The 15,388-nt window shown below is 41.7% G+C and overlaps 1 protein-coding gene across 2 annotated transcripts in view; it reads right to left on the reverse strand.

Annotated features, from left to right (window-relative positions):
* Positions 1-11,974, reverse strand: part of BLMH (bleomycin hydrolase) — a 41,720-nt gene extending 29,746 nt beyond the window's left edge. Inside the window, exons 1-6 of one of the 2 annotated variants that reach the window (XM_059998674.1) lie at positions 11,797-11,974; positions 11,303-11,500; positions 7,997-8,106; positions 7,016-7,157; positions 6,118-6,206; positions 4,694-4,786 (exon numbers count right to left, since the gene is read on the reverse strand). In XM_059998674.1, coding sequence (XP_059854657.1) covers positions 4,694-4,786; positions 6,118-6,206; positions 7,016-7,157; positions 7,997-8,106; positions 11,303-11,500; positions 11,797-11,836 — 672 coding nt within the window. In that variant the 5' untranslated portion in view covers positions 11,837-11,974. Of the gene's footprint in view, positions 1-4,693; positions 4,787-6,117; positions 6,207-7,015; positions 7,158-7,996; positions 8,107-11,302; positions 11,504-11,796 lie in introns of both variants that reach the window. The other variant, XM_059998673.1, reaches the window with a different exon arrangement.
* Between the last annotated feature and the right edge of the window lie 3,414 nt (positions 11,975-15,388).

Raw genomic sequence — 15,388 nt, forward strand, 5'->3', positions numbered from 1 at the left:
AGATCGGTAAGGATCCGATTGTTTGATAAATGCACTGCCTTGATAAATCTAAAGGGAAACAGGTTCTGTTAGATATTGCTGATGAGAGCGTAAACTGATAGACCCTCCAAAGAGGTTAATTTGGCATTATATATCAAAATTACAAATGTATATTCTCCCTGACTCAAAAATTCTATTTCTATTATGTTTTTTAAAAAAGAAATCTCTGGAAGGATGACTAACAGCTAAAACTAATAACAAAAACTAATAAAACTAATTTGGGGGTACATGGTAATTGGAAGGATGGAGAATAGGGTGAGAAGACTTCTCACTGTATATCTTCTTCTATTTTTGATATTTATGCTAAGTGAAATGTCAGACAGAAAAATACTGTATGATATCACTTACATGTGGAATCTAAAAGATACAACAAACTAGTGAATGTAACAAAAAAAAACAGACTCACAGATACAGAGAACAAACAAGTGATTACCAGTGTATGTGGGGGGAGGGGCAATATAGGGACAGAGAGTGGGAGGCACAAACTAATGGGTGTAAGACAAGCTCAAGGATGCACTGTACAACATGGGGGATATAGCCAATATCTTATAATAACTGTAAATGGAAAGTAACCTTTAAAAATTGTATTAAAAGAAACTATAGGCTTTAGAGAAAGACAAAGAAAATGAAAAAAACAAGTTATAAAACAGTGTATAGGATCCCTTTTTAAAGCTATTTTTATATGATCTTAAATGAAAAAAATATGGAAGAAAATGCACCAGAGTGTTAGCAGTGATAACCTTTGGCTCACAAGGACTTTCTATGTCATCCTTCCCTGTGTTAGTATGTAATTTCTTATATTTATAAAGTTTAAAAGCACAAGCATTATTCATGCTCCTGGTGTAACACTCAAAAGCCTCTAATGTGCAACAGGGTAGAATGATTAGCAAATGTAATTCAAATATGTTGTATGTTTCAAACTAAGAAGTTAATTGTTCAGTTGAAAAAATAAACGGGTATACCTCCAAAAGAAAGATAACTAGGCCCTAATCTCAAGGAAAATGACCTTGACCTTAGGTCTGAAGCAAGCCTAAGCCCATATATTGTTTTTTTTGGTTTTTTTGAGGTATGCGGGCCTCTCACTGTTGTGGCCTCTCCTGTTGCAGAGCACAGGCTCCGGACGCACAGGCTCAGCGGCCATGGCTCACGGGCCCAGCCGCTCCGCGGCATGTGGGATCTTCCCGGACCGGGGCACGAACCCATGTACCCTGCATCGGCAGGCAGACTCTCAACCACTGTGCCACCAGGGAAGCCCCCATATATTGTTTTTAAGAGCTGAGAGCCACTGCTATAGAATTTCCTGAGTAAATCATAATGACTCCCTGTCTCTTCCTATGGCACTGATAAATATTGTTTCTGGTCTTTGTTTTATGTTTTGCTTTTTGTTTTGGTAGAGAATTGGTAGAGAATTTGGTAGAGAATACACTTAATAATCCTAAGGGAATCTGGAGGCTAAAAGAGAGTAGACACACTAAGAAAACACTACAACAGAAGTGACTACACTGGGGGCTTCCCTGGTGGCACAGTGGTTGAGAGTCCACCTGCCGATGCAGGGGACACGGGTTCGTGCCCCGGTCTGGGAAGATCCCACATGCCGCGGAGCGGCTGGGCCCGTGAGCCATGGCCGCTGAGCCTGCGCGTCCGGAGCCTGTGCTCTGCAATGGGAGAGGCCACACAGTGATACCACAAAAAAAAAAAAAAAAAAAGAAGTGACTACACGGTTCCAGATCTGCCTTGCCTGTCATCACAACAAACAACCTGCCTTTCTCTTCTCTTAGAAAGAATGCCTTTAGCATAAATACATTTCATTCAAAGCTATCTGAGCTTCATGGCTGTTAAGTCATCATTTTGATGTGCCTACAAGGCTAGGCAAAACATACGTACTAATTTGTGGCTTTAAAACCACAGCTAGACTCTTCATTACATAAGAGTCAGGTTAAATAAAGAATTATCTATGGGATGTAAAAATCTAAAGACCTATACCACACAGAATTCTGTAGTCAACAGTTTACCTAGAATCATTAAGTAAACAACTCTATTTATAAAACATCCATACTCAGGACTTGGTAAGGCAGTGGTGTACTATTTTTCCAAGGTTAAGAACAGGAGAAAAATGGTATGTGAAATATACCTGCCCTAATTCTTTTTTTTTTTTTTTTCTTTTGGCCGCACCACACCACATGTGGGATCCTAGTTCCCCAACAAGGGATCGAACCTGCGCCCCCTGCACTGGAAGTGCAGAGTCTTAACCACTGGACCACCAGGGAAGTGAACCTGCCCTAATTCTTATCAGCTAATCCCAGAGTCAGAACATGGATTTTAGACATATCATTTAAAAGATCATTAAAGCAAACATCTTAAGCCAACAGAATGCTTGTTTTTTGCAATAAGTATTATCTGAGCCTGTTTCCATGACTCTTTATAGAAACTTCATCCTTACTACACCCCACCATCTTACTATAATCATAAATAAAGGCAAATTATGCAGGAGATATGGCCTCAACAGGAGAGATCATTCCAAGGAGTAAGGGAAAAAACTAACATTTATTGGACCACTGCTATGTACCAGGCACTATGCCTTATACTCTTATACTTAATTCCTTATTTGATCCCCACAAAAATCCAATGAGAAATATATTTTAAACGCCAAACGGAATCTCCGACAGGTTAAGTATTTTATCCAAAATCTGTTAAGCTGTTAAGTGATATAGCCGGAACTGAAACCCATGTCCTACTCCAAAACCTATTTTCTTCTACTACAACCAGATACCTCTCTTAACAAAGAACACTTAAGGAGTAAATAAAGAGGTAAAAATGAGATAATTTAAATGTATCTAGCAAAATGAAACCTCTGTATTCATCCACCGAACAATATTTAAGAAATGAATATTGTATCAAGCTGGACGTGTTACACTTGAACAAATTGAGTCTTCAGAGCTTCAGGAACCTATCTCAGGTCACATGGCTGTTAAATGAGGAGATTAGATAGCCTGACTCCAGAGACCATGCTCTCGACTACACTATGCTGCCTCTCTAAAATTCAAAGGAAAACACGAGTGAAGCATTAATGTTGTGCACTGCAGTGAAAAAATTTAGGCCATCTTAATTCCATACAAACAGTCTTGAAAGGACTGTTAGTTGAGTGATTCCTAGTAATGGGCCCACTAGATGAAAAAGGGAAAGGTTTGTACTTTTCTCAAAGTGATTTCACAGTTTTATACATATTCATCTGGATTATAAATAGTATTTAATAATAAAGATTTTTAACTGCCTTGATAATAAATATTACTGCCTTATATCTAATGCTTTTTAAGTTTTCCAAAATGTTTTCACATACATTAATTTAACTGTTATAACCATTGATAGCTTCTCATCTTTATTCCTGTAGAATAAAACCAAAAGACCTGGCATCTACTTAAGATCCCTCACAGCTCTGCCTTTCTAGCTTAATTTACTACCAAACACACTCACAAAATGTTATGTTTCAGCTACCCTGTTCTCTGAAGATTCCACCTTTGTTCATGCCACTGTACATGCAATTCCTGTTGTCTGGAATGGTTTTCCCAGTTACCCATCTGGTACATCTTTACTGCTCTTTCAAGAGCTGGTTCCAATATCTTCCCCATGAAACCGTCAGTTCACTGAATTAGTCACTCCCTCCTCTATGACCACCAAATCCTTTATAACACATCTCTAGCATAGGATTTATTATAATTATTCATGTGTTTCTTTTACCAAGAGATTGAGCTCCTTGAAAGTAGAGACCATGTCTTTCTCATCTTTGTATTCCCAGTGGCAAACTCATAGCACGTAGTCAATATTTATGAAATGAATAAGAGTGAATTATAGAATAATAAATTGGGAAATAGAAGATATAAGCCCCATACTAAACTGCAAAGTTTATACCTCAGCCTTTTCAGCTGTAAAATAAGTAATTTTCTTTCTTTTATTTTTTAAAGATTCTATACTTTATTTTTTATTTATTTATTTTTGGCTACATTGGGTCCTCGTTGCTGCACGCGAGCTTTCTGTAGTTGGGGCGAGCGGGGGATACTCTCTGTTGCGGTGTGTGGGCTTCTCATTGCAGTGGCTTCTCTTGTTGCGGAGCATGGGCTCTAGGCGTGCAGGTTTCAGTAGTTGTGGCACACGGGCTCAGTAGTTGTGGCTCGCAGGCTCTAGAGCACAGGCTCAGTAGTTGTGGCACACAGGCTTAGTTGCTCTGTGGCATGTGGGATCTTCCTGGACTAGGGCTCAAACCCGTGTCCCCTGCATTGGCAGGCAGATTCTTAACCAGTGCACCACCAGGGAAGCCGTTTTTTTTGGTTTTTTTTTTTTTAATATTTACTTATTTATTTATTTTGGCTGCACCAGGTCTTAGTTGTGGCATGCAGGATATCTAGTTGTGGCATGCGGACTACTTAGTGGCGGCATGCATCTGGGATCTAGTTCCCTGACCAGGGCTTGAACCCAGGTCCCCCACATTGGGAGCTCAGGGTCTTACCCACTGGACCACGAGGGAAGTCCCTAAAATAAGTAATTTTCAATTCAATTCAACATTAACTACAATGACCACGCTTCCCAATCAATGTAACACATAGGAATATTCTGAGAGTTCTTTAGAAGGGACACAAAAAATCCAAATAATTGTTATTACCTCCTCCATCATGGCATCCTGTGTGGCTGAGATTTCTCCTTTGGTTGCGCCGCTGTGTACCAGGTTCCTTAATCGTATACAGAATTCTCTCATCTATGACAGAAACTTATTCAGTTACCCATATTCAACTATAAATGAGCCTAATAGACCAGTGCTAGCTCTATTTTGAAGTATAACTCAGCCAAGACCCTGGGCAAAGTTCATAAAAGCAAATGCATTTTTCCCCAACCAGTCCACTTAAACACAGAGCTAAAAACACTCTCCATAAGGAGAAAAGACATGGATCACTCCCCCAAAATACTAGATGGAACTGCTCCTGCTCTGCAACTGATCGCACCCTCTGTGATACATGTCTGGGGATGGGGAAAACATGTAATTCCATAATGCCATCGCCCTCTGAAAAAGCAAGAGACAAGCTGGTTATGCCACTAAGTCACTCTAATAGACTTTAATTTACAATTTTACTGGTTGTCCATTTCTTCCCTGTAAAATCATTGTGACCATGGCTATGCCAACCCCCAATATACTTTTCATTTTTGTTGTTTTCAATTTTGAGAGATGCCAAAGATAAAGGTGAGTCATAAACCTAACCACCGTGCTAAAGAGAATCTTGCTCCCACCTGAAATGGAATCCAATGCTATACTTTTTTTTTTTTTCCAATGCTATACTATTAATGACCTTTTAGCCTGTGGATAATAATCCCCAGTTTCCTGGGTGGAAAATAACCTACTTCTAATATTGAGGAAACACATTTACAGTTTATTTTAAAATGTAGTCTTTCTCCCAGGGATGACAAATCCAATTTTAGCCTCATAGATCAAGACAGCAGATTCTGGCAACTCCCAGTTCTTAAAAAAGATGTCTGGCTGGCAGAGCAGCATCCCTGTAGGATTCACAATCCTCCTTGGGAAAATGGGTTATGTAGAGAAGAGAGAATGATTCATTAAGGCAACTGAGGCAATAAAAAGCAGTTCAGTGACTACATCAAATGTTAAGTGAATGGATAAACTACACTGATATAGATTGGGGAAGCCGCAGAACTCTGCACGCTCTTTGAGGAAGTCTTCCAAAGAGTTCTTTTTGGTTTTACTAGAACATAAAGCTGCCCCAGTCCACCTCCACTAGAACCAAGTTAGCATGCTTGTGGCTGAGAATGGGACTTTCTTTCCTCAGTACCCATAAGAAAATATTAAAATCAATAGAAATAAAAGTGGGAGATTTTTAAAGAGAAGGGAAAAAACCACCCTAATCTCAATTATTTTTAAAGTTAATATGAGACTACATTGCCTTGGATAGACACTGAGTAGCTATCTTGTACATAGACTGTGTATACTGAAATGCCCAGGAATGTCCCTGGAAAATCAGTTAGGAGTTTTAAGGTAAGCATACTACATGCAATCCCACCCTGCTCCGTATGCTGTACCTTGTGATTCAGAATATCATTCATCCTTCTGGTTGCCTCTGTTGTATAAGATTCAGGGAAGCACTTCTTAGGGATAACACCATATTTTTCTAAAAGAAAACAAATTTTAATGTTCAATAAAGTAAACGTATACTCCAGTGACAGGAACCCTGGCAAAAATAACTATTGCTTTTTCAAATAGGCCATATTGGGCTTCCCTGGTGGTGCAGTGGTTGAGAGTCCGCCTGCCGATGCAGGGGACACGGGTTCGTGCCCCGGTCCGGGAAAATCCCACATGCTGCGGAGCGGCTGGGCCCGTGAGCCATGGCCGCTGAGCCTGTGCTCCGCAACGGGAGAGGCCACAACAGTGAGAGGCCCGCATACCACCAAAAAAAAAAAAAAAAAAAAAAAAAAAGGGCCATATTTTGCTAGTCTAACTCAGAAAACTTAATGACCTTACAATATTATTAAACGGGTCATTTAATCTGCCTATTTATCCATTTATCTTGAATTAATTCTGTTCTTTTTAATCTAACACACTTTGTAAAGTATTCAGCATGATGAAGTTTCTCCAAAAGACAATTTTTTGAATGAGGACATTTTCAAACAGTTGCAGTTTCAACGCGTTTCTTGATTACATCAACGGATAAGAGATAAACTTTTTCATAGAAAGTTAGTTCTACTTAATACAACCTTTTCTTCTCTAACTCAACCTTCACAGTACCTATCTCCTTACCTCTAATTTAAGAAAGGTACTTAATAGGTAAGAGTGTGAGATAAAGGTTCTTAGAGCTAACTGTATACCCCTCTGGGGACCAATTCTACTCTGTACTTAACCACCGAAGAAATGGCCTATGCCTAACTACAGAGCCGTGCTTGATCATGCTGGGTTTCAGTTTCAATAGAGAAAGGCTCCTACCAACAATATTGACAAGCATATCCCATTGTCCTCCATCATTTGCAGGATTCGTAAGCAAATACTGCACCAGCCTACCATCCTCAGGCTCCTTTTTCTGGGCTGTGTCCACAAAAGCATTTAAGAAGAAATAACAGCGTTCAACCTAGAGTAAGAGAAGTTAAATAAAATTAAAGGAGAAGAGAGCTAATATCTTTATTGGCATTATCAACAGAATATGAGTCCTGGAACTACTGTAGACCCAACAGTGTAGGTATTTTTAAACTAAAGTTGGTAATTACATAGCAGTATCTCTAGGGCTTCCCTGGGGGTCCAGTGGTTAAGACTCCGCACTTCCACTGCAGGGAGCATGGGTTCGATCCCTGGTCGGGGAACTAAGATCCCACATGTCACGTGGTGTGTGTGGGGGAAAAAAAAAAAAAAAAGCAGTATCTGGCTTCATGAGAATGTCTGAAGTGTTTTCCTTTATCTGTGTGTACACATTGTAATAGTTTATCTGAATCAAGGCACTGCTTTATTCTGAAACAGAAAAATCTGATATTTAGAGTCTTCAATCAATAAAGATCTAATGGACACATATAACATACACTTTAAAGATAAAAAACTGGAATAAATTTACTGTTTTTCAGACAAGTATTACCCGGAGAAAGGGAATTAGGTCCTAGAAATACAAATAATCTACTTAAAGGTGCTAAAAGGGGAAATCACTGAAAACAAAATAAAAAATTTTAAATAAGAAAGAAACAAGGAAGTAGTAAGGTGAGTCATCAGACTTATTATTTCATTGCAAAAAGTAGCCACCTACCAAATAAAAGTAGTTCTGCCTTTGGAAAGAGTCAACTTTTGATACTTTGGAAATCAGAATAAATGCTCTCCCATCTATAATGGAAGGCAGACTACAACTAGAAAAGCAAGAAACGAAGAGATAGTCCCTACCAAGGTTGATATTGAAACAAAAAGAATATTTCAAGATCAGTCCCATACCTTGTCCCAGAAAAAGAGGTAAGACTGACTAAATTCAAATTCTTCAATATTTAATTTTCTCATGAATGGAAGTCTCATAACATTCAGACAAGAAAAGATCCAGCATCGCCCTGAGAAAAGAAAGCAAATCAAGAAATTATGATGAATGTTCACATAGATTCCATTGTTCCAACTGTATTTCCCAACACTGAATCTATGACAAGATCTTGGACAATTTAAGACCAAATCAGAAAGAGCAGAAAGATACAAAAACAAGAAAGGTAGTACTTACTATCTGCAATATATATGCAAAGGTTTATATCCTTAACATATAAAAAAATCGCTTTACGTATCACATAAAGAATCAATTACAAATCACCTAAGAAAATTACATTAGAAAAAGAAATACTGGTAGAGAAACATGAGCAAAGATCATGGACAGCTAATTTAATAGTCAAAAAAGATACAAATAGCCAAGAAACATTTTTTTAAAGTTCATCATAAGACACCTGTTAAATGGAGAAACGTTATTTTTCAATTAATAATGCCCAATATTGGCAAGGACCTGGGGAAACAGCATTATTATATACCCTGGATAGGAATCTAAACAGGTAAAAAATATCTGAAGGCAATCTGGCAATATGTGGCAAAACCTTTAAAAAGTCTCCACCCTTTAATGTGGAATATATAGTATATTGCTTCAGTATAAGATGACTCTAACATAAGTCAATCCCCATGCCCCCAACGAGAATTTTTTTTTAAGTTATTTAGTTAACTGGATTATATAAACACTTAAAAATACAGATGAAATAGTAACTGTCTGCCTATAATATTTAATTTAGTAGCTTTAATATTTAGATATTTCAAATCATATTAATATAATAAATTGATGCAGAAGCATTGTTTTTTCCACTTTCACATGTCATTTTCACACTGATATACACTTTTCACGTGCATCTTGGCATCAGTGCCTTTACCATTATTAGATCCACTCTTTCAAACAGAACACATCATCCTTCTTCCATCTACTATGTTTGAGTCACAGCAATGCTTTGAATCCATGCATAATGCTGTCCCTAAAAAATGTTATGCCACCACCATATAATCATATTCGTCATTTGTCCTGTAAGTGGATAATCACACACTCCACAATGTCACCATCTTCTGTACTTCTGTACTTCATCTCTCACCAAGTGATCTTTAGAGGTCTATTTACAAGGATATCCAACATTTCCACGTGAGGTCATGTCCTAGAAAAATACTGCATTCAAATTTTCTGCTTTTTAAAAAAACGGATTCAATCAAATGATCTCCATAAGTATCCCAAACTAGCATGGATCAAGGTCATTTCAGAGTAATTAATGTCTTTGCCAAATGTACTTTACTTCAAATTAAATTAACTGAGAATGCTCATTATCAAAGTCTTTATAAAGCCTCACACATAGGGTAACTCTTTTCTAAGGAAGATTCAGAGAGGAAAAACCTTGACTTTTATCTGGGCATAACTTTTTTACTAATATGAAAATACATTCATAATATATTGGTAAGTGAAAAAGGTAGGGAGGTTACCTAACAATATGTAAGGTATCACTTATGTTAAACACACACACACAGAATAAAGACCTGACAGAATACTTACTCATCGGTATTTTGCAAATATTCTACAATTGAACAACAGTAATCTTACACGAAGAAAAAATAATTAAAAATAAGTAACTACACACAGTGTTTTTCAAAAGTCACTAATGGGGCTTCCCTGGTGGCACAGTGGTTAAGAATCCACCTGCCAATGCAGGGGACACGAATTCGAGCCCTGGTCCAGGAAGATCCCACATGCTGCCGACCAACTAAGCCCGTGCACCACAACTACTCAGCCTGCGTTCTACAGCCCGCGAGCCACAACTACTGAAGCCCGCACGCATAGAGCCCGTGCTCCGCAACAAGAGAAGCCACTGCAATGAGAAGCCTGGGCACCACAATGAAGAGTAGCCCCCATTCACCGCAACTAGAGAACAGCCCGCGCGCAGCAATGAAGACCCAACACAGCGGAAAATAAATAAAATAAATAAAATTTTTTTTTAAAAGTCACTAATGACTTAGTATAGCTCATCTCTACCTTGGTTTTATCTGTATGCCACCTCTCTCATAAGCACACTATTATTTTCTAGTGAGGAAATCTGGATGAACTGTTAATGTGAAAACTGCAGGAAAATAACCTACATAGCTCATGTGCTATTTGTACCTCTTGCAAATAAAAGTGACATTACAGGATACATAAGACATGATCTGTTCTAGATGAACATTTCCAGGCTTTTCCCTAAAAGGGCACTGCAATCTAAACCATGTAGGACCACTAATAACATTACTAACTGGATCTAACTGGATAATTTGTAGCCTGACAGGCCACACCACCACAAGCACTTTCTACTGTGGCAAAACATTAATTACTGCAAGATCATAATTTTTTTCTTAAAATTTAAAAATAACCTTTACTGAGGTATAATTTACATACAATAAAATGCATCCATGTTATAAATGTACACTTTGAGTTCTGACTGGCTTTAAGCAAGCAGTGATCTACTTTCTGCCAAAATAAATAGACTGGGAGTAGTTTTAAAATGGATAGACTTTAAAAAGTCCTTTTAGTACAATTCTGCCATGAGAATGTCCTTATTTAGATTCCTGGATAACCCATCTTTCACTGTAGCTGTTTTTCTGTTTTCTAGTGGTGCTAGATAGCAGATAGCAAAGCAAGAGCTCTTGACCAGCAAGGCATGAGAAATGAGTATTTTTCTGTATTACAAACTAGTCTACTGGTGGTAACTTAGCCCATTAGCACATGTGTTCAAATTGCAACCAAAAGGTACACTTAAAAATAACATTTGATGACATTTTGATGCAATTACATTGTGTCTTTTCCATCCCATACATTTGTACATGGCCTTCAGGGAAACGTGGAGGTGTCCTCTAGAGCATGAACCTTTTGCATGATCTGTTTCGTACCAAGAACATATATCTCCAAGACATGGGGCTGCAGTCACATAACTTCAAGACAGAATATCGTGAATTACATTCAAACAGATGACCATGGGCTAGTCAGTCACTTTAGTGCTCAAATCAAATATATTAACGAACCACAGAGCACGAAAACAAGTTACAAAGTAACCTTCTTGGACCTGCCTGTACTTGGCTTCTGTTCTCTAAAAATTCACTACAACTTCTTTCTATCCAAACCTCTTCTCCCCAAGGCCATTCTTAGGTAAGACACCACAATGGGACGCTGTCAATAAAGTCAAGGGAAGTGTGCAAGAAGTTTGAAGACCTCACCTGAGCTCTTCTGGTTGGTGACGGGCTTGCCTTCAGGATGCACGGCGTGCTGGAACACATGCTGAACACCCTGGACCGTGGCCCTCTTCAGACAGATGTCCAGGAGGTCGTGGGTGGTGCCGACATTCTGGGCCAGTACGAACTGAGGATCGGAATTCAGTTTCTGAAGCAGAGCAGCTACCTTCTCCGAATTCAGTCCTGCTAAAAGACCAAACGGGATTGATTATAACATCAAAAAGAAGCTGAGAAAGGCTGATCCGGGACTCCCACACTCGGGTTCTAACTTGGTAAGAGCATCCCGTGGTGACCATAGCAGCGGAGAAGCCCTTCACCGGCGTCCTCGCCCACGATGCTGCCTCCCTCCGGGCCGCTCCAGCCCACCCAGAAAGCTCTACCCTCACCATCGCCCCGGGACCCGGCCCCGGCCCTTCCCCGCCGCCGGGCCTCCGGGGCGCAGCTGAGTCCCCAGAGGCCACCCGCGCCCCCCGGCTTACCCTCGGCGGGGAGGAGTGGCGCCTCACCCGCGTCGTTCATGGCGCCCACGCTGCCCGGCGGGGGAACGGTAGTTTCGGGGTCCTCAGGCAAGAGCCGGGGCTGCACAGCAACTCGCTGCCTAAGCGGCCCGACCTGGCTCTCGCACCCCGACCGCCGGAAAGAGGAAACCGGCTCAGCGGCGGCGGACGGCTGAGAGAAACGGGGTCCGCGGAGGGACAAAACTCCCCCCACGCGTTGCTGAGTCAGCGCCATCGGGGCTGGCCCCGCCCGTGGGAGGGCCGAGGGGGCGGGTCGCTGACGCGTTGCAGCCGCCTGCGCCCCCGCCACGGGCGGGTTCCCCTCGGCTCAGGCCCAAGCTCTCCCTCAGCGCTGCCAGCCGTCGGCCCCGGCGGAGCCGGCGTCCACAGACAGCCGTGATTACGCTTCCTGACCACCGGGGCGCCCGCCTGGGATAAGGTCAGCCCCGAGCGTGGAACTCGAGGGGTTACATGCTGGGCCCGGAGACCGAATACCCTAGCGTTGTGAAATTGGCCCCATGAAGCCTTTTCAGAGGCCAAAAGGGGGCTCCAAGGCGGTAGGGCGGGCTCAGGGGCCGCATAATTAAGCACTGGGCTTAGGATGGGTTGACTCGTTTCAGAAATGAACCCGAAAGCTCTTCCAATAGGTATCCTTGGCCGACCAGCCACAGCACTTTCAATGGCAATGTTTTTTGTGTTTGAGGGGAAATGGAATCAAGCTCTTTCTTACCCACTCAGTTGCTACCAGGGTTCAACAAACATACAATTGCTGGAACCTCCCTGGTGGCGCAGTGGTTAAGAATCCGCCTGCCCATGCAGGAGACACGGGTTCGATCCCTGGTCCGGGAAAATCCCACATGCTGTGGAGCAACTAAGCCCATGCAAGCCACAAGTACTGAGCCCGCATGCTGCAACTACTGAAGCCTGCGTGCCTAGAGCCCATGGTCCATAGCAAGAGAAGCCACCACAATGAGAAGCCCACGCACTGCGTGGAAAAGTAGCCCCCGCTCGCGGCAACTAGGGAAAGCCTGCGCGCGGCCAAAAAAACCCAAAGCAGCCAAAAAAAAAAAAAAAAAAAAAACCAACAACATAAAAAACATACAATTGCTCATTTCGAGGAAACTACCCATTCTGGGCTTCATGGAGTCAGTGAGTGTCTCCTACCTAGCTAAGGGAAGTGACAGAAGTCAGTCTGATGCATCGATACTGTTTGTCCAGCCCTCTACAAAACCTTCAAATGAGCGGGCCCTCGTCCCCAGGCTTTCAGGATAACTGAGAAGTTTAACAAGGTTTTGAGATAGTGAAGCCTTTTTATGTTGTTTTTCGTGCTCTAAAATCTCAAACTTTAGTGAGATGTTGGGATGGGACCCAAAGGTGATGAAACAAATCCAGATAGATCTACCACTGAAAAGCCTGACTCTGCTACTTACAGCAGTGAGAGTCTTCTGTGGAACCTAGCATGTAGGTCCTAGATTGAAAATAATCTCTGATTCTAAGGAACTCTAATATCTGGGGAAAAACCATACTCAGACACCAATCAGTCATTTGAGAAATCACAGTCTCTGTGTCCCTAGAGAGACCTAGCCAAAGTTTGGGGATATGACATAGCAACTGTCTCCAACAGGGCCCATCAGCTGTCCCATTCTGAGAATCTTCTGATGTCTGAAGAAAAGGAACAGGTTGAAAATTATGCTGAAAGAAATCATTGGTCCTTTCACAAAATGATGTTCACGCATCCTGCCCAATTCAACTCAAAATTTTATTCAATATCTACCATGTACAGTCACTGGGCAAACTGCTGATGATATGGAGACCTTAAGCTTAACCTTGCCCTTAAGAAACACACAATGTAATGAAAAAGATGCAAAATAACTTTTGGAGAATCTGTATTAACATAACAGTAGAGATGTAAAAGCAGTGAGGAAGGAGCTGTTAATTGGACCAGAGGTGCCTGAAAAAAGGGGTCACAGTGAACATAGTCTTAAAGAGTGGATGATGGGCTTTCACAAGGCAAAACACAGAGGAAGGGCATGCAAGGCACCAGCAAAGGCACTGGGGCATTAAAGCATGTGGCAAAATTATGTTCAAGAAACTGTGCATCATAGTCTGATGTGGTTAAGATCAGGGAAGGTGTTGAGATCAGGGACAAAGTGTAGGACTGGAAAGGTAGATTTGGGCCAGAATATGAAGGCTTTTGTATGCCATGCCTGAGTATCTGGACTTTATCTTATGGTTAACTAGAAGCCAATGTAGGTTTTTGAACAAGGGAACCATATGCTCATTTCTATGTAAAGAAAGAAATGCAAGAGCAGTGGGGAGAGTGATTTGGAGGGGAGAGATTCTGGACCTAGGGAAACTAGTTAGAAGGCTAACCCAGCAGTGCACTTGGGGGATGATAGAAGCTTTAAACTGTGGAAAAGGAGGAAGCACAGATAATCTGGAAGTTTTCACTTGAGGAGTGGTTGCATGGTGGTGTCCTTAACTTAGAGAAGGAATACAGAAAAATGGATATGTTTGGGAATATGCAAGTGAGTGGGTAATGAAATTAGTTTGGGCCTTGGCAAGTTTGGGATGCCCACAGGACACCCAGGAAAAGAAGTCCAGGAGGCAGATTAAAAGATGTCTAGAATTGCACAGGTCTTCGAACCATGAAAGTCAACGAGGTTGCACAGGGAAAGAGAATAAAGAAGAAAAAGATGAGCACCAAGATTGTACCCTGGGCAGCTGCATGCCGTTGTGCAGGGTGTTAATGGCACAAGGGTACCAGGCTGAGTGGGGTGAATGGGACCTGAAGCCACATGCCCTGGCCCAGGGCTGCGCCCAATCAGAGTATGGTGAACCTTTTACTGCTTGTTACAAGGATGCCATAAGGGGGTACCATTAACTCTGGAAATAGTGGCATTAAAGAATGGGTGAAGACAGAGAAGCTAGCAGTAAATCACAGAAAGAGCACTGAGAGAGGGAGGAGAAGACCCGTACAGTTATGCCCTGGAATCCCAGGAAGGCAAGGAGAAGATGGTGAATGGAACTGAAAGCTCCAGAAAAGTTTGGTAACTACGTCAGAGGCAACCTTAGAGAGGAGAGCGTCAGTGAATGGTGGGGTGGGCAGAAGCCGCCACACTGCAGTAAGTTGAGAGGGAAGGAAATACCAGGGAAGGTCTTTTGGGAGAAAAGGAAAACTAATGTCTACCTGGAGACTGAAAGGCAGGAACCAGTACAGATGAGAGATTAAATATGTGGCAGAGAAGGTACCATGGCTAGAATATAAGCACTGGAAAAGAGGAGGGATGGAATCACTGGAGAAGGTGGAGGGGCCAGTTTTACTGCTACCCTTTTCATGCCAATGACTACATTTCCCCACCCCATGCCCAGAAATTCCTATCATCATCACTTTGCCCGGTCTCCTGCTCTGCCCTCATTGCCAGGGTGTCACCCTTAGTACCAGTTTCCCACCGAGCAACTCACACCCATACACTCGGCCCGTGTGTGGGCACGGAGAAGAAGAGCAGAGGAAAGCTGGTTTTGCAGTGGGTCTGCCCCAGATGACCAAACCAGGAAGACATTTCCCTAAGAG

The sequence above is a fragment of the Delphinus delphis genome, chromosome 19, assembly GCF_949987515.2.
Source record: "Delphinus delphis chromosome 19, mDelDel1.2, whole genome shotgun sequence".
NCBI lineage: Eukaryota > Metazoa > Chordata > Mammalia > Artiodactyla > Delphinidae > Delphinus > Delphinus delphis.